We start from the raw sequence: 27,610 nt of genomic DNA on the forward strand, positions 1-27,610 counted from the left end.
TTATCCATAGTGGACATGCACAATAAATTTTTGTTGGTTGATTGATTTTATTAGCACCTTCAGAGAAGATTTAAAAAATGCTTTGCATGAAAATTGTAAGGGAAAACAAAATTCCATTAGATTTTAGCCTAGTGTACCAAGTGATCATGATACTTTGCTCCAATTCCAGCCAAAAGACCTTACTTCTCCTCTCTCTTCCAAATTCTACATGTCTTTTTAAGGCTTAATTCAGACCCTCTCTTTATCATGAAGGCTCTCCTAACTTACCGAGTGTTCTATCTGAACTTATAGTATTTACTTGTCACTAATTTTATGCATTTTATAGTATTTTATTATCTTTATGTATGAGTATATAACATATATTGGGCAGCTATGTGGTTTAGTGGAAAGACTGCCAAGCCTGGTGTCAGGAAGGTTTCCTGAGTTCAAATCAGGCCTCAGACACTTACTAGGTGTGTTGACCCTGGGCAAGTCACTTCTTGTTTGCCTCAGTTTCCTCATCTGTTAAAAAAAAATGTGCTGGAGAAGGAAATGGCAAATCACTTAAGTATTTTTGCCAAGAAAACCCTAAATGGGATCACAGAGAATCAGAGATGCCTGAAACAACTTAGCATCAATATAACATATATCTGTGCTGTGTATTATACATTTACTATATCTACATACACATTTGTTAACTATATATGTAAGGATAGAGTATATAAAGGCCTAGAAAATAGGGATAGTGTATCATCATCATCATCATTGTTTTTGTTATTCTTACTAATCTTATTATGGTTGAGTCTCCCCATCTTGCCTATGCTTGAAGTACAGGGGCCTAATCCCATTACTTATTGGCAGGAGAGCTTTGACCTGCTCTCTTTCCAAAATGGGCCGGTTCACTCCTCAAACAATATGGTGGCCCTTGATATTTTGGTTTTCCCATATTGACGCTAAACATAGTATGGAAGCCTGATTGGCTTCGCCCACTGCAGCTCATTAAAAAAGTTATTAAAGGAACTTTGTAATTTTCCAAAGGCAATCTAGCCTGCTTTCCTCTTGTTTAATTCTAGGCCCAAATTGTTGTTTATTTGTGTTCTCTGTCCAGAATCTTTATGCTTATTTACTTGGTTTCTCTTCTATAGATGGAGTTCCTATATGTGGGCCAAGCTCTTTTTTTGTACTCTACCCAAAATTTTACTTTAAAAACTTGCTTCTAAGAAGTTTATTCACCTACCTTAGAATATTTGTTGCAGCTGTGAACATTTTATTTCCTCATGTTTTTACTATTTCTGCTTTGCAAAGTGATCCCAGGTGAATGTTCTAAATAATAACATAGGTCTTGGGGCATGCCAGTTATGAATCATATAGTGGTTTTTGTTTGTTTGTTTGTTTTTAGTGAGGCATTTGGGGTTAAGTGACTTGCCCAGGGTCACACAGCTAGTAAGTGTTAAGTATCTGAGGCCAGATTTGAACTCAGGTACTCCTGACTCCAGGGCCGGTGCTCTATCCACTGCGCCACCTAGCTGCCCCTGAATCATATAGTGTTAACTAAAAATCAGTTAAATAGTTGGAAATTGTGTTCACCAGATATTAAGCATTACTATTTATTTCTGATATTGTTTGAAATTTATATTCAGATATAGAATTTTGATAATCTTGCCCTGTCTTCTTATTTTACTGATAAGAAAACAGAGGCACAGAATAGACTAATTGGCTAATGGTAGAGCTGAGAATAAAAACCATTCCTTCTAATTTCATAGGTCATTGTTCTTTCTACCTAATTATGAAGCATTATAGCTATCTGACAATAAGAATCCCTATGGGTGAGTCCCATCTCCATATGTCCCATCCCATAAGTATATGTGTCCCAGGGAGCACAACACAATTCTTTCCCATGTTAAGGCACATTTATCTGAGTAATAAAGGCATTTGCAGAATTTAAGCAACAATAGAGGGTGCTCTTGTTTAATGCAGCCTGATCTTGAATTCTACCGAAAGTGAATGTCTCTGCCGTTAATATGGCTGATAGTCCTTTTAATCGTTTTTTCCCTAGAGTTGTGTAACTTGCCATAGAAATAAGTATTTTCTTCTGTATTGTTTATTTTAATATTTCTTTTTTGAATGTTGGAAAATATTGTACCATGTTGTTTTTCATTTTTCAGGATGACTTTGATGTTGATCATTTTGTGTCTGATTGTCGGAAACGGGTCCAGTTGGAAGAGCTCAGAGATGATCTGGAACTCTATTACAAACTTCTTAAAACAGCCATGGTGGAACTCATTAATAAGGATTATGCAGACTTTGTCAATCTTTCAACAAACTTGGTAAGCATATCTATATAGTTTTTAATGTTCTTATCTGAGTGATTTTACATTTGAAAATTTCCATTCTAGCTTTTATCTTTGATTGATTTTAGAAGTTTGAAGCATCCAATTAACAGAGAAGCTGAAGTTGATTAAACATTTTAATTTCTTTTCTTTTTCTTTTTTTTACTAAGGCATTTGAAAAGCCATTTTTCTTTTTTTTCTTTTTTTAATTAATAAAGTATTTTATTTTTTTCCCATTACATGTAAAGATAGTTCTCAACTTTTGTTTATACAAGCTTTACAATTTCAGATTTTTCTCCCTCCCTCCCCTAGACAACAGGTAATCTGACATAGGTTATATATATATATATATATATATATATATATATATATATATATATATATACACACACACACACACACACATACATTATAACATTAAACATATTTCTGCACTAGTCACGTTATAAGAGAAAAGCCAGAGGAATGGCGAAAATCCTCAAAATAGAAAAACATCAGCACCAAAAACAAAAGAATAGTATGGTTCATTCAGCATCCATACTCCATAGTTTTTTGGGTTTTTTTTGCTGGATTTGGAGAGCCTCTTCTATCATGAGTTCCCTGGAACTCTTCTGTACCATTGCATTGGTGAGAAGAATATAGTCCATCACAGTAGATCAACACTCAATGTTGATGATACTGTGTACAATGTTCTTCTGGTTCTGCTCATCTCACTCATCATCAGCCCACGCGAGGCCCTCCAGGTTTCTCTGAACTCCTCCTGCTCATTGTTCCTTACAGCACAATAGTATTCCATTGTATTAATATACCACAACTTGTCCAGCCATTCCCCAATTGATGGGCATCCCCTCAACTTCCAGTTCCTTGCCACGACATAAAGAGCAGCTATAAATATTTTTGTACATGTGGGTCCCTTTCCCCTTTCCCCTTTCCATGATTTCTTTGGGCAAAAGACCTAAAAGTGGTATTGCTGGGTCAAAGGGTATGCACAGCTTTATCTCCCTTTGGGCATAATTCCAAATTGCTCTCCAGAATGGTTGGATCAGTTCACAGCTCCACCAACAATGCATTAGTGTTCCAATGAAAAGCCATTTTTCTTAAAGTGGATTCCTATATTGGTCTTTTTTCATTTAGCATTAAGTAGAAATCAAAACTTTATTGAATGGTAATAATATAATGATTGTGACTATTTGGGAGAAATTTTCCATTTATTAAGGTAAAAACTCCAGTTAGTCAAATTGGGAGACCAGTCTGAAATAGTAAAAAATGGAAATATAGGTTATTTTAAAAGAAATTTGCCATGGTTTATTTGCAAGTATAAATGCTAAATGGAACTAGGTTATGGCAGTATTTACCATTAGAAATCCTTAGGGGACATAGTCTAAATAATTTTTATAATTAGCCTCAGGAGACTATAGTATAAAATTGAAAAGTTTCAAATGCATGAGAATAGAGTATTTGAATGGTTCTTCTTTTTCAGAGTCTTAATTTACTTTGCAAACTCTTTATTGATTAAGCAAAAGTAAACCAGCTTAGCTCTTTTGGAATTCTAGAGATAGTTCAAATTAATATTACTTTCTTTGCTTTTGGAAATTTACAACTTAAAGTACCAATAGGTTGAGTTGAACTCTCCCTATTCTATTTCTAAGCACTTTGAGGTACCTTTTTTTTTGGTGAGGCAATTGGGGCTAAGTGACTTGCCCAGGGTCACACAGCTAGTAAGTGTTAAGTGTCTGAGGCCAGATTTGAACTCAGGTCATCCTGACTCCAGGGCCGGTGCTCTATCCACTGTGCCACCTAGCTGCCCCTACTTTTTTATTTTTGTCTCTCCAAAGCTTAAACTGGCCCTGGTGCATAATAAATACTTAACAAACTTAAATGTTTGTTGATAAATTACTCCAAGTTGCTTAGAGTTTTCTTCAATATTATAATGTTCAAGGAATATAATAAAAATGTTTATTGATTAGTACAAATGAATAATAATAGCACATTTCTTTCCAATTGTTTTTCAAGTTGGTTTCATTTCCTTTCATTCCCATCTTTCCCTCCCCCTGTCCCTTTTTCCCACCACTCAGCTTTCACCTTTCTTTCACCTCTTTCTCTTTCTCCCTTGGATGCTCTTGTTCTCTCTGTGTCTTGGTTTCTCTCTTTTTATCTCTCTGATTTTTGAAGTTCCATACATAACAATTTTTATTATGTTCCCATATAGTTGATGTTGAAATTATTTTTCTGTTAGTTTGCTTGTTGTAGCATTATACAGTAGTAGACTTTTATATTATATAGAAAAGACTGAATTGGGGATAAAATATAGATTTCAGCATAAGTCAGTATAAATCTAGTGTAATTTTCTTATTTATTTCCATCCTAACAATTATTCCTGGTATTTATGTGTGCTTGTTAACAAAATTTCCCTTTTAGGTTGGCATGGACAAAGCCCTCAACCAGCTCTCTGTGCCTTTGGGACAGTTACGAGAAGAGGTTATGGTGGGTACAAAAATAATTAATCATGTACTAAATATTAAAATATAGAATTACTTGTAGAGAAAATAATTGGATAAATTACTATAGCTTCAACCAGAAATGAAATATTTTGTTTTACATGTGAAGTGATGTCACAGGTTTTTATTGCTCTATATCTCTCCTCCCTTTCATAGCCAAATTGCTAGGGAAAATGTTCTATAATTGTCTCTTCTTCTACATTTTTTAACCTTTTAAAATTTGGCTTCCAATCTCACCATTCAACTGAGATTGTTTTCCTCAGGGTTACCAGTTTTCTCTTAATTGCAGCATCTTCTCCTTTATATTCTCTTCTCTTTAGATTTTTGTGATACTAGTCTCTCCTTGTTCTCCTCCAACCTGTCTGACTGCTCCTTCTCCATCTCCTTTACCAGATCTTCATCAGGTGATGCCTACTAATAGTGGGTGTCACCAAAGGCTCTATCCTGGGCCCTGTTTTACTCTCCCCCTATGCTATTTTTGTTGTTGATCTCATCATCTTTCCTAGATTCAATTAACATCTGATCTGATTCTCAGATCTACTTATATCCAGCTCTAACCTGTCTCCAGACCTCCAGTCTTAGATTTCAAACTGGATGTTCCATAAACATCTTAAACTCAGTATGTTCATATTTGAAATTGAGTTCATTACCTTCCCCCCCAAGCCTTTTCTCCTCTCCTAATTTTCTGTCAAGATTATCACCATCTTCCCAGTCACTCAGGCTTGTAACCTAGGTGTTATCCTCAACTCCTCACTCTCTCACTACCCATATACAATCTGTGGCCAAGGCCTTCTTAACTTTCTTAATGTCTGTCACATATGCCCCTGTTACAGACTGTCAACACCTGATGCCTGCATTACTGCAACAGCCTGATACTTGGTCTCCCTGCTACAAGTCTTTCCCCTCTTCAGTCCATGCTTCACTCATTTGCCAAAGTCATCTTCCTAAAGTGTAGGTCTTGCCATGTCAGATCTTAATCCCCAAGTAAATTCAAGTGGTTCCCTATCACTGCCAGTATCAAATAGAAAATTCTCTGACTTTTAAAGCCTGTCCCTTTCCTACCTTTCCAGTTTTCTTATACCTTATATCACCTCCCCGCTATGTATTATGTGATCCAGTGACATGGGCCTCCTTGCTGTTTCTTGAACAAAACGTTCCATTTCCTGATTCTGGGCATTTCTCTGGCTCTCGTGCCTAGAATTCTCTGTGTCCCTGGTGTCCCTGGCTTCATGCAAGTACCAGCCAAAATCTAACCTCAAATAGAAGCCTTTCCCAGTCCCCCTTAATGCTAGGCCCTTCCCTCTGTTGATTATCTTCAGTTTATTCTGTAGATACCTAGTTTGGTTTTATTTTATTGTTTCTTGATTTCACATAAAGTCTTTAGTTTCCATTTGCTCAATCCCAATGTTTAAGGAGTTATTTTCTTCATTGAGCATTTGTACCTCCTTTTCCATTTGGTCAATTCAACTTTTCAAGGCATTCTTTTCCTCATTGGCTTTTTGTACATTTTTTACCATTTGGCCTGGTCTGCTTTTTAAGGTGTTGTTTTCTTCAGTATTTTTTGCATCTCCTTTATTAAGTTGTTGACTTTTTTCTATGATTTTCTTGCATGAATCTCAATTCTCTTCCCATTTTTTTCTCTACCTCTTTTACTTTATTTTCAAATTCCTTTTTGAGCCCTTCCATGGCCTGATACCAATTCATATTTTTCTTGGAGGCTTTGGATATAGGAACTTTGAGTGTGTGCTTTGATCTTCCTTGTCGTCATAGTAACTTTTTATGGTCAGATTTTTTTTTCTGTTGTTTGCTCATTTCCTTGCCTATTTATTGACTTTTAACTCTTTGTTAAAGTAGGGCTCTGCTTCCAGGGTGGAGGGTGCACTGTCCCAAGCTTTAAGGGGTTTGTGCACATGTTTTCAGAGAAACTTCTAGGGACCTGTAAGTTTTCAGTTCTTCCAAGGTGTTATGATTTAAGGAGAGGCGTGTTTACTACTCTCTTGGCCTGTTCTCTAGTCTATGAGTGATCACAAGCCCTCTTTTCTGTCCTGGAACTGTGAGAAGGGTCCTCACTCCACTGTACCCACGAGCTCTGGTGTGCTAGTACTCTTCCCCTCCCTGGGATTGCCACCCAGGACTATGACCAGGATCTGAGTATAGACAAAGTAACAGAATCCTGCTTCAGTGCCAGCAAAGAGACCCTTGTAATTTCCTTCTGGCCAGTTGTTTGACCCTCTTACCATCTGTGGGCCAAGAGTTCTAGAAGCAGTCACTGTTGCTGCTGATGATTCAGTGGCTCCCAAGGCCTGGTCCTGGTTTCCTGGGCCCGGGTCTGTGCTAGCAAGACCTACACTGGACTGTGCTCCACTCTCACCCCAGTACAACAGACCTTTCCTGCTGACCTTCTAAGTTGTTTTTAGCTAGAAAATTATTTCACCCTGTCTTTTTGTGGGTTTTGCTGCATACAGGAATTGTCTTATGGCATTATTTAAAGGTATTTGGAGGGGTCTTGGAGAGAGCTTAGGCAAGTCATTACATTTCCTCTGTAGTTTTAGCTCTGCCTCCCATCAGCATGTTTTTTTAAAGTCCCCAGTGGTAGGTGTTGGAATGGAGAGGAACACTGTGAAGCTATTACAGAACTCTTGGAAGGAAGGAGAGTGAATGACCTAGAGGCGAGTAGATGACTATAGCAAGAGTGTGGACATGGCTGATGAAGTGGACCTTAAAGGAGGAAAGGTTACTAAGTGATGACTAGAGAGGGAAGGTTTGGATTTGGTAGTAAGGAACAAAGAATTTTCTTGTTCTTCCTGACCTTTATATCAGGTGGCTTAAGAGAAGGAGTGTCGGATACTAGAGAGGTCCAGGGATTCACGGTCTTCCAGGAGGGAACCAGATTTCCATGAGTATGAAGAAATGGAGAGAGAGACATAGAAGTTTAGAATGAAGGGAAATTTGTTTAGGATAGAAAAGATCCATACGAGACATAGTGAAAAGGGATGGGAGACAAGACTAGGGAGAGGTGGTAAGAGTTAGGTGAGAGACAGAGAATAGGGAGTGGTAACATGAGAAAGGGGCTTTTACCTTGACATCTTTAGTCACACTGATTGGATTTTGAGGAGCTGAATTTGCTCTCCATAAACCAAGGAATTAACATTTGACTTGAGTACTTCCGTACTCCAGGATCCTATGATTACAAAAGATGTTGTCAGTCTCTTTTCTTCCCTGGCACAAGGAAAGAAGCCAACAGAGAGAACACATCATGTGTTTGGGTTGCTAAGTACTTGGTGATACATTCCCCAGGACTAATTCTTTTGTGATATCCAAGGTAGCCAGGGATTATGCACCCTGCAAAGATACCCTTCCTATAGAACATGCATTTGCCTCTGGTCAGACCTGGTATCTGAGACCCTGATCTTGGTGTGGACACTGAGTGCTTATTAAGGGTTAAAGTGATATTTTTTTTCTCAGAAGGTTGGGTGAAACAAGTGAAATAGGAATTGATTCCACATGTTCCTAAGTAAGGAGGCCTCTGAATCCAACCCCTGAGTGACTTCTATTGGAGTCTCAATCTCCTGGGGCCAATATTTGGAAATGGAATGAAAGGAGTCGTGGGCAAGGATCTTGGTTTCAGTGGAAGCTCCTACCTAACTTCCTGCTCATGATGGTGGAAGATAAAGGCATTATTGGTTTCTCTGATGATTCGACAAAACTGTCCATAATCCTAACCAATTAACCATGTTCACTTTATCTCATACCACTTCTTATGTATTCTTTATGTGCTGTTCCTTAGAGAGTGCTTTGCCTTTCCTATCCCTTTTTGCTTGTGTTCATGCATATTCTTAGAATGCCCTATTCACCAAATCTTCATCTGTTTGCATTTTACCCTTTCTTCAAAGCCCAAATTAAATCCACCTCTAGCACTAATTCTTTCCTGACTCACACCCCCAAATTAAGTGATTTCTCCTTTATCTAATCTGATGCTATTTTATATTCTTATGTACTTAGATTTTATTTTGTATTTTCTTTTTCTTTGTACCTGTCCTGCTTTCCTCTACCAGAATACAAATCTATTTATCTTTCTCCCTTTGTCTCACATATTCCTTACAGTTTTATGTAATTAATATTTGTGGTTTTTTTTTCTGTAGGGCTAGTAATGAAGTTCTTCTGAGTCTTCCTTTTATCTTGTTTGTGCTAGTTCTGACCTTAATTACCTCCCACTAGGATTATCAAAATAATCTCCTAATTCCTTTTCTCCCCATGCCTATTCAATTTGTAACCCCTGCAGTCCTAATTTTCCTAAAATACCATTTTTATCATATAGCATCCTTGTCCAGTAACTTAAATTGCCTATCATTGACTTTCATATAAATATTCAGTTTTATAAAGCTTATGCCTTGTTTTCTGCTTTTGTTTTGTTTTGAGGGGCAATGAGGGTTAAGTGACTTGCCCAGAGTCACGCAGCTAGTAAGTGTCAAGCTTCTGAGGCCGGATTTGAACTCAGGTCTTCCTGAATTCAGGGCTGGTGCTTTATCCACTGCACCACCTAGCTGCCCCCATGCCTTGTTTTGTAATAGCACTTGGTAACAATACTGACAGATAGGCCCTTAGTACATATTGATGCAACTGAATGAGCAAAAAGCTCCTAATATTATACCTTATTTGTTCCAGCTGTTGGATTATTTGTTTTTAACTTATCTTGCTCTCTCTTTTTTAAGAGCCTCAAGTCAACTGTCAGTGAGGGAATTCGGGCAGTTGAGGAGCGAATGTCTAAACAAGAGGATATCAGAAGAAAAAAGGTATGTGCAAATATATAAAATACCAATATAAAAAGTCCTTTAGGGGGGGCAGCTAGATGGTGCAGTGGATAAAGTACTGGCCCTGGATTCAGGAGATCCTGAGTTCAAATCCGGCCTCAGACGCTTGACACTTATTAGCTGTGTGACCCTGGGCAAGTCACTTAACCCTCATTGACCCACTGGGGGGAAAAAAAGTCCTTTAAAGAAGAATGATGGTAGAGTATAATCAAAGGGAAAATAGCAGGGAAATTTACAGGTTGTTGGCATATTATTTTGTTCATTCCCCATCTTGGCTTTAATTTTTTTTAAATATAGCAGTCTTGCTTCTGTGTCACTAGTGCTCACTAAACTATAATTTTTTCATGCCTTTAAAAAAAAACTCCATAGATTTAATCTTATATTTTCACCAACTTTTTGAAGTAAATAGGTCAGATCATAAAATTAAAGAATTTTTGGAAATCATCTAGTCCAGATATCAATTTCACATATAAAAATGTCCAGTCTCAGAGATAGATGTTAAGTTGTTTGCCTAAGTTAGCACAACTAGTGAACGCAGATCTGGGGCTAGAATAGAACCCTGGGCTCCTCTTGGGCTACTACTCTTTCTAGTAATAATGATAATAGCTAAAAGTTTATATAGGGCTTTGAGTTTTGCAAAATGCTCAACAACCCTGTGAGGCAAGTACTGCAGATAATGTCCCATTTTACAGATGAGAAAACTGTCACAAAAACAGGTTAAATAACATACCCATGGAGTTGGGATAATACTAACTTCTTTTTCTTTTTTTTAAAATGTATTTAATTTATTATTGTTTTTTTTGCATAGTAAGCTACTTTTTTTGTTTGTTTGTTTTGTTTTCCGGTGAGGCATTTGGGGTTAAGTGACTTGCCCAGGGTCACACAGCTAGTAAGTGTTAAGTGTCTAAGGCTGGATTTGAACTCAGGTCCTCCTGACTCCTGGGCCAGTGCGCTATCTGATGCACCACCTAGCTGGCCCGGTACTAACTTCTTAATTTTATGGATGAAGAAATGAAATGAGATAAGTAAGTCATCTAAAGTTATACAAGCACAGAGCTAGGAATGGAACTCAAGTCTGCCATCCTAATCTAAAGATCTTTCTAATAGAGCATGCTGTGAGTAATCTTCCACAAAAAACTTATTTATCAATATAATATCTATAGCCATACTACTTGAATGCACATAATCTCATCTGATCATAGAAAACTAGGAGGATTCAGGCCTGTTTAGGACCTGAGTTTGAAACCATCTAGGAATAATAGATGTTTTAGGTCTAAAAGGTATGATATAGTAGATAAGTAACTGCAGAAAGATTGCCAGACTTCATTTGTAAAGGGACTTTTTTCTCATGGTAAGTTCCTTATGCCAGTGAAATAACAGGTCTGGACCCTTCCCAACAACCACTCCTCAAGAAGAAAAAAAAAAGAAAAGAGGAAAACAAACACACACACACACACACACACACACACACACACACACACACGTCCTAAAGACAAACCTCCTTGACAGGCTTATCTATCTACCAGTTTCTAATCATTACGTTCTAATTAGCTTTTATCCATGACATAGAACTTATCTTCTGTAAAGAAGTGGCTATTTTTACCTATCCCTCCAAAGTCCTCCTCTTTTTACCCTTATCTTTACCCTGTTTCAGTTATTTTGAAAGTACTTAACCTTAGTTAGCTTTAGTATGATAAATACTGCCTATAAAATTGTCTGTTTTATATTCAGGCTTCTTAATATATACTCAGTGCATATATGCATATGCATAAAGAGAAAAATCTAACAAGAATATAAACACAATTAAAATTGAGGGAGCTCAGAAAAAGTAAGGCAGAGTAAAAAGTTCATGGGAAGACAGGAGCAAGGATAGAAAACTTAAGGAATAAGGGATGTCAGCATTTGTTACAATAAGCCTCCTTTATTGTGCTGCAATAAAGCAAGGCAATATATTTGTCTTTTTTTTTTTTTTTGCAGGGCAGTGAGGGTTAAGTGACTTGCCCAGGGTCACACAGCTAGTAAGTGTCAAGTGTCTGAGGCTGGATTTGAACTCAGGTCCTCTTGAATCTCAGGCTGGTGCTTTCCACTGTGCCATCTAGCTGCCCCGTAGGCAATGTATTTGTTCTAGAAAGTCATTCTTAATATTTCTTTGTTTTCAGTGACAAATTTTAAGACATAGAAACTTCATAACTCAAAAGTTTTGATTGAACAAACATTTCCTTTTAAGTCTTGTTTAGACCCAGGAAGTAAGGAAAACATCATGAAGAAATTTCTTTTTTACTTTTTTGCTTTATTCTTTGCAGATGTGTGTGTTGAGACTTATTCAAGTTATTCGCTCAGTTGAGAAAATTGAAAAAATATTAAATTCTCAAAATTCTAAGGAGACATCTTCATTAGAAGCAAGCAGGTAAATATATGACAGTTTTTTCCAAATGTGCTCATGAATGTTTAAAAGCTATAATATCAATCATAATTAGTTTATCACAATTTTTAAAAATTGTGGCTTACTGAAAAAGAACAAAGTGGACCCAGATGAACTTTTTAAGATGCATAATATTAAAAGTCTAGGTTTGTGACATTTAGATAAATTCTCAATGCTTTAAAACATACTTGAATTATATAACTTATCTCCTATACATAACTTTCACAGCTAGTTTTCACACTTTCAGTACCCTAGCTTTGGGGAATCAGAGGCAGAATGTTTTTGCTGCAAGGCCTTGTCTCTGAAATTCCCCCTTTTTATATATACAATCCTTGTTGACCTTTGGAGCATGGTACATTTGTCAGACTAGGATACTCTAGGTATCTTTCTGATTTTAAAATATTTAGAATGAGCTATAAAACTTTTCAAACGAACATTAATGTATTCTTGAATCTAAAGTGGCACATGGGACAACAATTACAAATTTAATAGACATAATGTATAACTTAAACATTTCTACTAATCTCTGGTAAACCATTTAAAAAAGATTGCTAAAAGGTTATAACACTAGAACAGGAGTTTTTACCCTTTTTTGTGTCATGAACCCCTTTAGGTAAAGCCTAAAGATCCTTTCTCATAATTTTTTTTTTTAGGATTGCTGATAATATCATCTATATTTTTTTTTCAATCTTAATAGTATTTTATTTTTTCCAGTTACTTGTAAAGATAGTTTTCAACATTCTTTTTGTTTGTTTGTTTTGGTTTTTATTTTGTGGGGCAATTAGGGTTAAGTGACTTGCCCAAGGTCACACAGCTACTATGGTCAAGTGTCTGAGGCTGGATTTGAACTCAGGTCCTCCTGAATCCAGGGCTGGTGCTTTATCTACTGTGCCACCTAGCTGCCCCCAACTTTCATTTTTATAAAATTTTAAGTTCCACATTTTTCTCCCTCTCTTCCCTCCCCCCTCCACAAGACAGCAACCAATCTCTCATCATGTTTTTAAATACATAAAATAAAATAGAGAGGATAACAAAGGAAATAAATTATATTGAAATAGAAATGTAATTTTTTTTCTCATCCAAGTTCACAGACCCCCTGAAATCTATCCATAGACCTCAGGAAAGGAGGAAGGGAGGGAGGAAGAGAGGGAGGACATACTTAAGCACTTACTATGTGGCAGGTACTATGTAAAGAACCAGGGGATACAAATACAAGAAGAAAATAGGGAGCTGAAAAGGGGGGAAGGAGATGAAGGTACCTGGCATAGGGGCTTAAAAGTTTTAAAGTCCAAAAGACAGAAACAGGGCCAAAAGGGAGAATGAGGGCTGGCCGAGACCCCTCTACAAAATAGAGGTCCCAGGAGGAACTCCCCGGTAGAGGAAGGGGGCAGTCTTTGCAGAGAGATATTCCAGATTGAGGATGCACCAGGGGTGGTTGGAAAGGAAAATTATTGTGTGTCATTTGAAAATGCGTATCTTTTTTCTAAGTTTGGTCTTATACTTTTGGAGACACATTATAATTTCATGGGAAAATTAGTGTTTCAGTTTAATTTAACAAACATTAGGTGCGGGATGCTGGGGATATGAAGACCAAAATAACACCTTTCTCACCTTAAAGAGCTTATATTCTACTAGGAATACAACATGTGTATAAGTAAGTTGATAAAAAATAGCATAGAGTAATTACAAGAGAAAGATTATAAGAATTTTTAAATGTCAGGCTATGGATTTTATTTTTTATTCTAGATGCAATGGGAAAATCCTCTCTACCAGACTGTTTTGTTTATCAGACGTTCTCCCTTATTAAAATGTGAGCCCCTTAAAGGCAGAGACTCTTTTATTTCCACTATTTGAGTGGGACTTGGCACATCGTAAACACTTAATACATGCCTTCTTATTAATTGATTAAGCATGTTTCTTTCCTAGTGAATTGTTATCTCAATGTAGCAGGCTAAATTAGTCCCATTCACTTCAGCAATTAGAGGACATCCAGAGATGCATTTTAAAATGAGAAAGAGATTTGATCAGTTTCCCCTATCCATTTAGTACCTTGAATTGGTGGTGGATGCTTCTCTGGATAATTATGTGGTAATCCAAATATCCACAGTAGGGAGGGGAAAAGTAAGGCCACATATAAGGTTTAAATGTCTAGAGATAATTTGAGGACAGTCTCTAAAGCTGGCTTTAGTGGTATATTACAGGCCTCCAAATCTGAGGTTTTTTTGGAACAATGGTGAGACAATTCTGCAGATTTATATCATGTTGAAGTTCCCAAGTTACTTTTCTCTTTTTTTGCATAGGAAATGTCCCATCTCTGGCATTTGTTAAAGATGCTCCCTACCTTTTGGGGGTTTCAGGATGGTAATTGGTGGGGCCAGGGTTCAAAGTAGTTTTGCCTACTATCTCTACTTCCAAATATATATTTGGAGATCTTTGGGAACAGTAACAGGTTGAGGGGGAGTATAAGGATACATGGCTGGAATGTTCTTTGATTTACTTAAGGGTAGTTAACAGGGGTCTTATCTATAATGTCAGATGCTCCAGAGCCATCTGACCTGAGATGGATACTTATCTGTGAAGTTAATAGGAAAAATGGGAGGGACCTACTTGGCTGATTTCGGGGATGAAACCAAAAAGCTAGGGTTACCTAACTTGGGATACATGTCATTATCTGGTAGGTACCAGGAGAATGACCTTGGGTTATTTTCTTAAGGGAGAAAATAAAGATCTTATAGAGACACTTATGTTCTCCTCCCACCCCAACCCCGCGTGCTTCCCCCTTGAGAGGGATACACTTTCTACATATATCTTTTTTTTTTTAAGGTGAGTTTCCTGAAAGCAACAGTGTTGAATTTGGGTGGGTGGGAGCTTCCACTTTATCATTCTTTTTCATTTATTGGATTGTTTACTACTTTCACAAAATTATTAGAATTAGGTTTATATTTTTCTCCATTTGTCTCTAATACTTTGTTTTTTCTGGATTAGGTTCCTTCCTTTTTTCTATATAAAAATAGGACTTTGTCTCTTCATTTATTTTTATTTAATCTTCTTTAAGACAGTCTGTTACCATAGGTTTTCATCTTCTCACTTTTAATCCCCAAGTGAAATAATGTAGAAAGAGAAGAGGGCCCAGGACAGAAAGCCCTATGGGATACCCACTCTTAGTGGGCATGAACTGGATGGGGATCCAACAAAGGAGACTGAGAAAGAGCAATTAGGTAAGGTAGGAAAATCAGTAGAACCAGTTTTGAGTAGTGACTTAAAAACCTAGAGAGAAGAGAGTATCAAGGAGAAGATGGTAATAAGAAGAGCCTACAGAGTGGTCAAGAAGGATGAGGACTGACAAAAAGCCATTAAATTTGGCAATTAAGAAATAGTTACAGGGGCAGCTAGGTGGTGCAGTGGATAAAGCACTAGCCTTGGATTCAGGAGTTCAAATCCAGCCTCAGACACTTGACACTTAACCAGCTGTGTGACCCTGGGCAAGTCACTTAACCCTCATTGCCCTGCAAAAACAAACAAAAAAATTGTTACTAACTTTGGAGAGAGCAGTTTCACTTGAATGATGAGGTCATAAATCAGACTACAGAGAATTAGGAGAGTGAGAGAAAAGTAAGTGGAGGCATCCTTCCCAAGGAGTTAAAAGGGAAGAAAGATTTGGTATGACAGTAAGTTGAGATGGATCAAATGAAAGTGTTTTGAGACTGCAGGAGAAATGAGCATGTTTGTACATAGTAAACAGCAGCCAGTAGATGGGGAGAGATTGAAGATAAGTGAGAGAGTGAGATTATAGTACAATCTGCTGGAGAATGCAAGATGTAATTGGATCACTTGTGCCTGTAAGAGAATTTCCCATGGCCACCTCTTCACTTGTAATAGGGATGAAAAAGAAGATAGTCACAGAAGGCATTGGGGTTATATGAGATGAAGAAGAGGGAAGAAGGACCTCTTGATGAATGGCTTAAATTTTTTCAGTAAAATATAAAACAAGATTCTCAGATTCGAGAATGGGGGAAGGGGGAGTGTCATGGGAGGTTTGAGTAGGGATGACGAGGTTCAGAAGAACTGCTATGGCAAGTGAGATGATGCATTAATTAGGGAGATGTAAAAGGATTGCTTTGCAGTAGGGAGGGCTCAGCACCATAAATTTGTGGTGGACCCAATCAATACAGTTTTGTCTATTCTAGACTTTTATTCTATTGATGGTAGTTATATTTATTTATCTCTTTAGTCTCTGTATTCTTCATGCATGGTGTTTTTTTTCTATTTTCCATGAAATCTCTTCTCTGGTTCTGTGCCCTCCCATCCATCCTTCTTGATGTCATTTGGCCCCAGGAATGCTAATTCCTTTCTCTTGAGTTAAGGATGCTGTCCATGGAGACATATCACTCCCTTAGAGGTAGAAATTTCTCCAGATACCAAATCCCTACATCTTATACCCATTTCAGTTCCCAATCTGCTATTAAAGAATATCCCTTGCAACTTGCCCAGGGTCACATAGCTAGTAAATATCTGAGGCTAGATTTGAAATCAGGCCTTCCTGATTCCCAGTCCAGCCATCTATTCACTACACCACCCAGCTGCTAAATGGGGGTGTGGATGGGGGTAATGTGAGCTTTCATCCATGGTGTTTCAGGCAACATAAACCTTCCACACACAAAGGTCATAACAAAGGTATAAATGTATGCCTGCATGATGGGCAATTTTTGCTTTTCCTTTGCATTCCCAATACTTAGCATAGTGCCTGATGCTTAGTATGAGTTTAGTGTTTCTGTTATTCCATAGCAAGCAGTATGCTCAGCGTTAGGAAGGATAACACTTGTAATTAACCAATCCTAAAAAGAAGAATTACATTCTTATATACATAATAAGAAAGAATATAGAATACAGAGATCAGGTATGGAAAGCATGGTAGCAGTAAAAATACTGTTGACCCTGACACACAAGCTCCGTAGTGTAGCAGGCAGAGATTGAAGATGAGTGGGAGAGTGGAGATGATAGGGTAGTCTGCTAGAGATATATGTTCTACTTTTAACCTGCTCTTTAGGAAGATCAGTTTGATAACTGAGTGGATGATGGACTTGAGTGGGAAGAGATTTGAATCAGGGAGACCAATCAGTAGCCTATTACAGTTGTCCAGGTGTGAGGTGATGAGGGCCTGCACTGGGATGGTGGCAGTGTTGGAAGAGAAAAGGGGGCATATACAGGTAAAAGTTAGGAAGGTAGAACTGACAGGACTTGGCAATTGATTGGATATTGGGATGAGAGTAAAGAATTGAAGATAAAATTAAAGACACAAACAACATCAAAGAGATTAAATCTTCCCTATTTTCAGATAACAAGGTAGCTTATTTAGAAAACCCCAGAGAATCAGAAAAAAAAACCGATTGAAATAATTAGTAGCTTCAGGAAAATAGGAGGATGCAAAATCCTCCCTCTCCTCTTCAGTATTTCCTTATAGCAATAAACTAGAAAGAAATTGAAATCCCATTCAAAACAATTACAAAATACATATAAAGAAATCAATCTATTAAGATACTTAAGACATATATACAATTACAATACATGGAAATAAAGGAACACTTGAAAATTGATAGACATTTTTCATGATTGGGCAGAGGCAATATAATATAGATGAAAATACTACCTCAGTTAATTTATAGTTTTAATGATCCACCTGTCAAACTACCAAAGACGTAGAGACAAAATGACAACAAAATTCGAAGTGTATAATAAAATAGTAATCATCAGAACTGTCAATATTCTGTACTCTACACTGCAGACATTAGCCTACCAGAGACAATTTTTTATCATTTTTAGATTATTCCAATCTAAGCATTTTTCTATTGAAAGCAAGAAAAGTCTAAACTGACAGAATTCTCTCATACCCTTGGATGTCTTTCTAGCAAGTCATTTTGAAGGCCCAATTAATAGGATTCTTCTACAAGGAATGTTTCATAATCAAGACTGATCAAAAGTCCAAAGGTTAGGTAACAGTCCAGTTAACAGTTTGCTTCATCAAACAGGGCAATAGTCACTTAATTGTTTGCCACATTGTTGGAGAATTGTTTTCCTAAAGCCATCCCTCATTGACCACTCAGTTCCAGAGATTCTCATTTTCAAGTGGTCCATGCCACCCTAATTTCCATTAACTGAAGTTATCAAAGGAATTTCTTCTTTCTATTAAGTGGATCAATATCTTAATCCAGTCAAGGTGGAACATTCAAAGGCTTTTTGCTTTTATTAATTACTTCAGTGTTGTGTCTTTCCATTGATTGATCTGAAAGATGTTGTTTTGAAATTGATAATTAAAGATGTCTGATAAAGTTTCTCATCCAGATTACTCAATAAGCTTCAGACTAGGATAATTTTTAAATGTCTTAATATTTCTAGAAGAGGGAATGGAGACTGGTTTGTTTGCTTCCACAAAATGATTTTTTATTGGTTTAAAAAAAAAGTAGATCATTATAACAGAATTCAGTAACCCACTGTTCATTAAGAATGCTATAATACATCATATATTGCAATAAATTCCAAATGGATATGGGACCTATATATAAAAGATGATATAAAAATTTGAAGATTATTATGATACACATGTTGGCATGCTCGTCATTCCTTGTATTCTTGACATGTAGGATCTTTGGTCAACACACTTTAATTGCCAGCTTCCTAAGCATTGCCCTTGATTTTTCTTTAAGTCTTTTTTAGATGTATTAGTCATGTTTTTCCTATTATGTTATAAACTCCTCAAGGTCAGTGAATAAAGTGCCTTAAGTTTCATCCATAGTATCCTCTCATAAGCATTCAGGGAAATGACTATTTCACTTAGTGAGTATTTGATAAATGTAGTTAACTGTGGTGCTTGTAGGAAAAAAAGATTCTTTTCAAGTGCTTGAGTATTTTAAGTTTTCCCAACTTATAGAGAATAGAAAAATGATGGTTATGATTCTTTCTGAAAGACTTTAAAAGTAAAGGCAGTTGTAGTGATAGAAAATTTTAAGAATGAAATTCTTATGATAAAACTGGGGGATTCTGATGATAAAACAGAATAATTCTGACAAAGAATAATAATAATATACTCCACTGGATCCATGATTTCATCAATGTTACTGGTCTTTCCATAGCTGCAGTTGACAATCAGTGCTATCTTATCCTGTGTGGTCCTAGCTGTTTTCACAGTTTGCTAAATTTTGCCTGACACTTATATTGCACTTTGGCTCAGACCTATAATTTCATTGAAATGAGAGGGAATTCCTTTACCAATGCAGATTAGGAACTATTCTGCAATTTTTTAATCTTATTAGGATTTACCTGAGAGGTTAAGTGAATTGCCTAGAGTCTTATATGCCAGTGTGTATCAATGATGGGGCTTTGGGGCAGCTAGGTGGCGCAGTGGATAGAGTACCAGCCCTGGAGTCAGGAGGGCCTGAGTTCAAATCCAGCCTCAGACACTTGACACTTACTAGCTGTGTGACCCTGGGCAAGTCACTTAACCCCCCCAAAAAAAGAAAAGTGGGGCTTTGAACTCATGTCTTCTTGACTATGAGATCATGTCATGCCATCTCTCCTGGTACTTCACCTTTACAAAACATTTTAATGTATTATTTTAAGGTAAGGGATCTAAATAGACTAATGTAGTTAACAGAAAGATCTTCAAGGTCATATTCAAGGAGATCTGGTATAGGACATGGAAAACAGGAGCACACAGCCACAACAATACAAAAGACCACAATGGAGCTGTAGTTGTCAGGAAAGATAAAGCCCAGATTGAATTAAGACCTGAAAAAATTTTCAGAAAAAAACAAAATGGACATGTTTAAGGATATTTGAGGTAAAAGGGGGAAAAAAAAAAAAAGAAGGTGGGTTGGGGAACAGTATTACCATTTGAAGTAAATGGGGAAATTGTTTGATAGCTGAGAGAAAGCAGATTAATCAAAAAAGTTTTTGTTACCATATTTGTCAGAGAATGATTTTGTGTCAGAAAGATGCCAAAGGGAAGTGAAGGACAAGATATGTGAGGGATAGTAAGACAGTATCTAGTAACTTTAAAAGAAGTTCTTTTCTAGCTTAGATGAATTTCATGCAGAAAGCTGAAAAGGTCTTGCAGAATCAGTCGTTGAAATATAGTCAAAGATCTTTGAGGAATCATGGAAAATATGAGATACTAGAAAATTAGGAATGGGCATTTTTTTTTAAAGTAGGTGCTGGGGGGCAGCTAGGTGGAACAGTGGATAGAGCACGGCCCTAGATTCAGGAGGACCTGAGTTCAGATCTGGCCTCAGACACTTGACACTTACCAGCTGTGTGACCCTGGGCAAGTCACTTAACCCTCATTGCCCTGCAAAAAAAAAAAAAAAAAGCAGGTGCTAAGGATTGTTGAGTTTGGTATCCAAGTGTATATTTTTTAAAATTCTTTTTTTTTTCAAGTTCTGAATTCTTTCCCTCTCACTTCTTCCTTCCCTACCCATTAGAAAGCAAGAAAAACAAAGCCTATTATAAATATATGTGGTCAAATAAAATAATTACTGCATTAGACATAGTAAAAAATATGCTTCAGTCTGTACTCTGAGTCCATCATGTCTATGTCTTGAGATAGGTAGCATATTTGTTCATGAGTCCTCTGAATAATAATAATAATAACCTCCTGGTTCTGCTAATTTTATTTTGCATGAGTTCATACAAGTCTTCCCAGTTTTCTTTGAATCTTCCTCATCATTTTTTATAGCACAGTAGTACTTCATTATATTCGTGTACCATAACTAGTTCAGCTATTCCAAAATTCATGGACACTCCACAATGTTTTTTCATCATTGAAAGAGCTACCATAAATAATTTTGTACACATTGGTTCTTTCCCTCTGTTTTTTATCCTTTTAGGGTGTAGACTTAGTAGTGGTATCACTGAATCAAAGGGTATGCACAGTTTAATAGCCTTTTGGGCATAGTTCCAAATTGCTTTCTAGAATGTTTGGATAAGTTCACAACTCCATCAACAATGCATTTGTGTCTCTTTTCTCATAGCCCCTCCAACTTTTGGCATTTTCCTTTTTTTTTGTCAGCTTTGCCAATCTGATGACTATTCAGTGGCACCTCTGGCTAGCTGTGTATATTTAGAGAAATTGTGATCACTAGAAGTCAGCATAGGTTGGAGTGGAGAAAGCCTTGAGGCAGGGAGACAAACCAGAAGATAATTGCAATAATCCAGGCATTAGATGATGATACACCATTGTGGCAGCAATATGAGGGGAGAGAGAGAGAGAGAGAGAGGATAAAAGATGTGTACAAGACTTGACAGTAGATTGGATTTATGTGGTGAGTGAGATTGAGGAGTCAGGACTGAGCCTGAGTGACTGAGAAGATGGTGGTATCTTCATTAATTTACAACCATACCTAAAGGTGTTGTTTAGTTCAGTTTCATTTCCTTTGACCTGAAGTATGGTGAATTAATAGCTGTCTACAAATTTCCCTAACCTTCTAGTCTGCAAAAGATGTAGAGTAATTACAACTAAATCATTAAAATAAGACAAAACAGCTTTGGATAAAATAGGTCATCTTATGAATTAATACTTGTGAATTGTAATTATGAGATAATGTTTATTGATAGAGGGGCATGCTGCTTGTCAATAAATGGGTCAGTGGTTTGTCTCAATTTATGCCAAAGACCTAGAGCAGATGGACAGCTCCTCTTTTATAGGTTTTGGGGATTACAGAACAAGGAACAGAACGGGGTAGGTAATGTCATAGGGTTGAAGGCAACATTATTGGTTACAGAGCTGAGGTGCAGGGAACAACATGATTGGTTGGAAGTTTGGTAATGAGGGCTTAGCAGTGACCCCCTCCATTTTCCCTTTGACTATTCGATTTCATTTTCTGTATCCTTAGATTGTGTCAGTTGTCTTAGGATCATTTTAACTCAGTATGGAAAGGTTCATCACCTCCTAGGCTGGCCTCTAAGTGATGAGTTCTTTGGCCATGAAAAGTATGAGAAAATATCCATTATTTCCTAGTTTCAAAAGGGAGGAGTTTCAGGAATGGAAAACATTTTTAAACAACAGAATATTGGGAAAGCAAATACTTTATCAAACAACTATGTTATCTCCTCTACCCTAGAGGTATTGGAAAAATTCTGTATTTTTTTTTAAATGATTACTATTTTAGGACTTAATTGCTTATTGCAAGCAATTATAGTAGCAACCACAAGTGCTGGTGGAGTGAATGACCTAGTGGTGTTCTTATGCAGATTGTCATTTTATCTTGCTTTGTAATAATTCTGCTGAAAATGTACTATGCATTAAATTTCCTTTGGTGGGATTTATAAAATATAAAATAAAATGATCATTCTAATGATAGTGACCTAGCTCCTCATCTACCTTTTAACCCCTTTTTCTTGTCTATTTGATTGTCATCTCCTTTTTCAATCCCTAATTCAGAAATGGTGACTGTTAATTAAGCACTTAATGCCATGGGCAAAGCCCTGTGGTAGGTATTGGGGATACAGAGATGAAATCTAGCACAGTCCTCACCCTCAAGTATTTTTTCAGACCTATAGGGCAGTAAGACATATATAAATTATTATATACAAGCTAGGGTATGATAAACAGGAAAGATCTAGATAGTAATGTTACAGGTAAAATTTAACAAAAAAGTAACTGAGGCACATTTCTCTGAGCAAGATAACATTTATTAACAGGCGTGTAACCTATCAATGAATGGGTCAATGGCTTGCCTCCATTTATGCCAACAGTATCTTTTAGGAGAAAATACCTGAGATGAGCCTTGAAGGAAGAGGAGGATTTTAGTAGGCAAAGAGTCCATTTCAGGCTTGGGGAAGTAGTGTGAAAAGTCACAAAGCCGGAAAGGGGCAGGACAGGATTTGGAAAGGAGGAGTAGACCATCTTTACCAGAATATAAGAGTGTATAAAGGGGAACTAATATGTCTGGAAATACAGCAGGAACCAAGTTATGGAGAGCATTCAGGTGCTATGAAGTTTGTATTTAATTCTGTTTGTAAATGAAGATTTGCTAAAAAGTTTTTGAACAGTTAGTGATATGGTTGGAGTAAATTGGGAATATGATTCTGGGAGTCAAATGCAGGATAGATTGGAGTGGGGAGAAGACCGGAGGTAAGGAGACAATTTAAAAGTCTCTCACAGTAGTCCATGTGAGAAGAAATGGCCTTGCTTAGGGTTGTAGTAGGGGAAGTGGAAAGGAGGGGAACAGATGTAAGAGAGCTTTCAGAGCTATAATTTAGTCTTCAGCAACTAACTGCATATGGGGAAAGGGAAGGGCAGGGTTAAAGATAACTTCTTTAGAAACTAATTGACTGGGAAGAAGATCATGCCATCAAATATAGGGAAGTTTGGAGGAGGTACAGATTTAGGGAGATAGTTCAGTTTTAGATATATTGAATTTGAGGTGCTGTTGAGACATCTTGGGGGAATTGTCCAGCACATAATTAGAAATGGACTGGGACTCTGGGAAAGGGATCAAAGATAAAAGTGTGGATATGATCTGAACAGAGTTGATAATCCAGCCATTGGTTAGATAGGATTGCCAAAGGTGAGGGCCTTTATGGAGAGAAAAGACCAAAGACAAAAACTTAGTAGGGAGGGGGTGGTCCTCATCTATATTTAGTGGGTTGAGCAATATTGCTGCAGAATTCTATAGGAAAAGGGCAGCTAGATGGTGCAGTGGATAGAGCACTGGCCCTGGATTCAGGAGTACCCGAGTTCAAATCCAGCTTAATACTTAATAGCTGTGTGACCCTGGGCAAGTCGCTTAACCCCAATTGCCTCACTAAAAAAAAAAAAAAAAAGAATTCTATAGGAAATACATAAGGAATAATATTTCTATAGAATACTAAAATAAACCACATCTGTATAATAATAGTTGCTGATATAGTACTTTATAGTTTACAAAGTGCTTTCCTTTATCATAGTTGATCCTTGTAACAACTGTGTGATCAAGTGATGCTATCCCCATTTTATGCATGAGGAAACTGGGCCTTGGATTATAACATGCCATTCGGTAGTAGAGGTGGAACATGAACCTTTGTCTTCTAATTCCATTGCTTTTTAAACAACACAATAGTTACCTATAATATGTAATCATATTTCTAACTCCTTATGAATATAGTGAGCAATCCAGTTGGTTTATCTTTTCTCCTTCTACACTATCATTCCAATGAATTGGAATTATTTATTATTATTATTGTTGTTGTTGTTGTTATTTTTACTTACAGGCTAATGGTCTTAAATGGAAAAGATTTTACACAAATTCAAGAGTGATGAGTTAGTGACAAGAAAAAAACATAAGTTACTGGTTACAGTCAGGAAATCTTTTTTTTTCTTTCTTTTTTTGGTGAGGCAATTGGGGTTAAGTGACTTGCCCAGGGTCACACAGCCATTAAGTGTCAAGTGTCTGAGACTGGATTAGAACTTGGCTCCTCCTGACCCCAGGGCCAGTGCTCTATCCACTGCGCCACCTAGCTGCTCCTCAACCAGGAAATCTTTATGGCTTTGTAAATGGGTGCTTAGCAGAGAAGTCTTAGAAACCAGGCAAGGGAAGAGCTTGTCACATGATCAGTGTCAGTTTTTGTTTTTCTATCTGTATATATTTACCTAGCCTTCTTCTGCCTTTTTCTTCTTTGTACACTTTACTCCCTACCATATACTCTGATCCAGTGACATTGGCCTCCTGGCTGTTTGATTAACAAGGGTTTCCATCTCTCAGACCCCAGCTTCTTTTCTGGTCTTCTCCCATGCCCACAATACTCTCCTTTCTTATCTGTGCTTCCTGATTTCCTGCCTGCGCTTTTTCAAATCCCATCTCCTACAGGATGGCTTTACCAACCAGTTTTAATTCTAGTGTCTTCCCTCTTGGATTATAAGCTCCTTGAGGAGAGGGACTTACTTTTGCCTCTTTTTGTATTCCCAGCATATGTGCACAGTGCCTGGCACATAATAGGTGCTTAATTAATGTTTATTGACTGTGACAAAATAGTAATAGAATCTACCATACAGATTTATCATGAAAGTCAGACAAGATGATACATGTAAATAGAGCTTACAAATAAGATGATACATGTTTTCAAACCTTAAAGCACGATATAAATGCTAGCTACAGATAGTATGACAAGTAAAGAGAATGTTTGGGAGCCAAGAAGATGGAAGTGACAAATAGAGAAATAGAAAAAAGAATGGTAGAAACATGTAAAAATCAAAAAAGTAGGTTCACTTTCTCATCTAAAGTCCTAGTTCTAGTCTTAATCTCTGTTCAGAGTTATTCCTGTATAATTCAGTCCAGGGTGTCAGGAATAAAAACTATTGGCTATTCCTTTGCCATTTACCATAGGATCTAACATAATATTCTGCACATACTTGGTCTCAGTGAGTTGGAAGAGATTCAGAGAAAGGGAAATAATTTTCAAGTTTAGCCTTTTAAACAGTTGGATATGGGAAAAAATCACTGGATATGGGAAAGAAAAATAGCAATATTTACATTGACTAAAACTATGCAAGGCAAATGATATAATATTTTTAAACAGCATTTGAAAAAATCTTCAGAAAAAAATAAAGTCAAGAGGAGGATCTACAAGTAGCTTTTCAACATTAACATCCACATTATAAAATGCAAATCATAAATAATAGTGTTTGCAGTCTCATGTATAATCATTTTTCACTTTTGTGCTCTCAGATGTCTGTTGATAGTAACTAAGTTAAGAGTATTATTTTTTAAAGGTAAATTAAAGTAACAATCTAGATGTTTTTTTTTAAATGACAGATAGGAGAAAACAGTACATATATTATAAAGTTTTCCTATAATTGTTTTCTTTTTAGCCCACTTTTGACTGGGCAGATTTTAGAGAGAATTGCCACAGAGTTTAACCAGTTACAATTTCATGCTGTTCAAAGCAAAGGAATGCCTCTTTTGGATAAAGTGAGACCAGTAAGTATCATTTTGATTTTCATGGGTTTAGGACATTTAGGACATTAACACATTTAGGAATGTGCTTAGTTCAGTATTTTGTTTTCCTTAGTGAGGCACTGGAAAGAGAATCTCGTGTGTAAACAAAAGAGCACCATACTTAGATTTAGAAGACATGGGTCCTAATTTTAGTCACATTACTCACTAGACTTTTGATATTTAGTGGGTGATTTAACTATGTGATGCAATGAGTAAAGTGTTAGGAAAACCTGAGTTCAAATTTTTCTTCAAACATTAACTGTGTGTGATCCTGGGCAAGTCACTTAAGTTTTTTCAGCTTCAATATCCTCATCTTTGAAAATCTTAAAGAACTGTATAGCAGTTATTATTACGAGCCTCTTGGAGCTTCTGAAAAAAAAAATGGGGATTCTGCTTGTTCTCCTGGACCTCAGGGAGCTGTAGTTAAGATTAAATGATATGGTCTATATGAAATGTTTTTAAAAATTATGATGTACTATACAAATATATGAAGAATAAATTATATGTAATTATTACATATGACCTAAGAAATGGCCAACTTTAATTTTCCAAGGTTCTTGACAGAGTCTTTTAATCTGGAATGACTACAAATTTCATTTTTTTTTTTAAATTTTAACTGTTCCCTCTGTTTTATGAGTGAAATTCTTGTTTGTTTTTACCAGGAATTTGAATAGCACTCTTGACTTTGACTATATTATAGTTTGTCTTGGGACAAGAAACTTTGTAAAAAATAATCATTGTTGTAATCTAGAGGTTTGGGGTCTTATATTTTCCTGTTTTTCTCTTTCTTATAGCGTATAGCTGGTATTACAGCCATGCTGCAACAGTCACTAGAAGGACTACTATTAGAAGGTCTTCAGACTTCTAATGTTGATATAATACGTCATTGCTTGAGGACTTATGCAACAATTGACAAGACACGAGATGCAGAGGCATTAGTCGGACAAGTATTAGTGAAACCATATGTTGATGAGGTATGTGCACTACAAAATTTTCTGTTTGGAAAATGAACAAATATGTTCGTCCCTCAAAATTCATGTGGGCTGGGGCGCAGGACCTGTGCAAATATAAAAAACCTCAAATTACTGCAGGCCCCATTGTAAACCTTTATTTTTAATAATTCTGGTCATTTTTATTTGACACAAAAAAACAGGTAAAGCAACACACTCCACCCATAAAAAAGTTGGAGTTTCTATGTAAGAGAGATTAGTACATTGCATACTAGGCAGAGTCTTTGCAGCCCCTGATGTAGCTGCAGCAACTGCTTCACCATTTTCTTCACCATTTTCTACAAAAAGCAGTAGCTAGGGGGCAGCTAGGTAGTACAGTGGATAGAGCACCAGCCCTGGAGTCAGGAGTACCTGAGTTCAAATCCAGCCTCAGGCACTTAACATTTACTAGCTCTGTGACCCTGGGCAAGTCACTTAACCCCAATTGCCTCACCAAAAAAAAAAAAAAAAAGCAGTAGCTAGAATAATTACTGTGGAAGAAAATCATGTGACTGAGTAAAGATGGTAGCTAGACAAAGAAGAGGCATTTCCAAAGAGGGTCTGTATTCCATAATTCTTTTTTTTTTTCTTTTTGGGTGGGGCACTGAGGGTTA

The 27,610-nt window shown here is 36.8% G+C and overlaps 1 protein-coding gene across 2 annotated transcripts in view; it reads left to right on the forward strand.

Annotated features, from left to right (window-relative positions):
• The window catches only part of COG2 (component of oligomeric golgi complex 2), a 78,865-nt gene that overhangs the window by 13,737 nt on the left and 37,518 nt on the right, over positions 1-27,610 (forward strand). For both annotated transcript variants that reach the window (XM_043963321.1, XM_043963322.1), the window contains exons 2-7: positions 2,145-2,306; positions 4,728-4,793; positions 9,520-9,600; positions 11,922-12,025; positions 25,881-25,989; positions 26,802-26,981. In XM_043963321.1, the coding sequence (XP_043819256.1) occupies positions 2,145-2,306; positions 4,728-4,793; positions 9,520-9,600; positions 11,922-12,025; positions 25,881-25,989; positions 26,802-26,981 (702 nt within the window). The remainder of the gene's footprint in view (positions 1-2,144; positions 2,307-4,727; positions 4,794-9,519; positions 9,601-11,921; positions 12,026-25,880; positions 25,990-26,801; positions 26,982-27,610) is intronic.

Source organism: Dromiciops gliroides, chromosome 4 (genome assembly GCF_019393635.1).
Source record: "Dromiciops gliroides isolate mDroGli1 chromosome 4, mDroGli1.pri, whole genome shotgun sequence".
NCBI classification, from domain to species: Eukaryota; Metazoa; Chordata; class Mammalia; order Microbiotheria; family Microbiotheriidae; genus Dromiciops; species Dromiciops gliroides.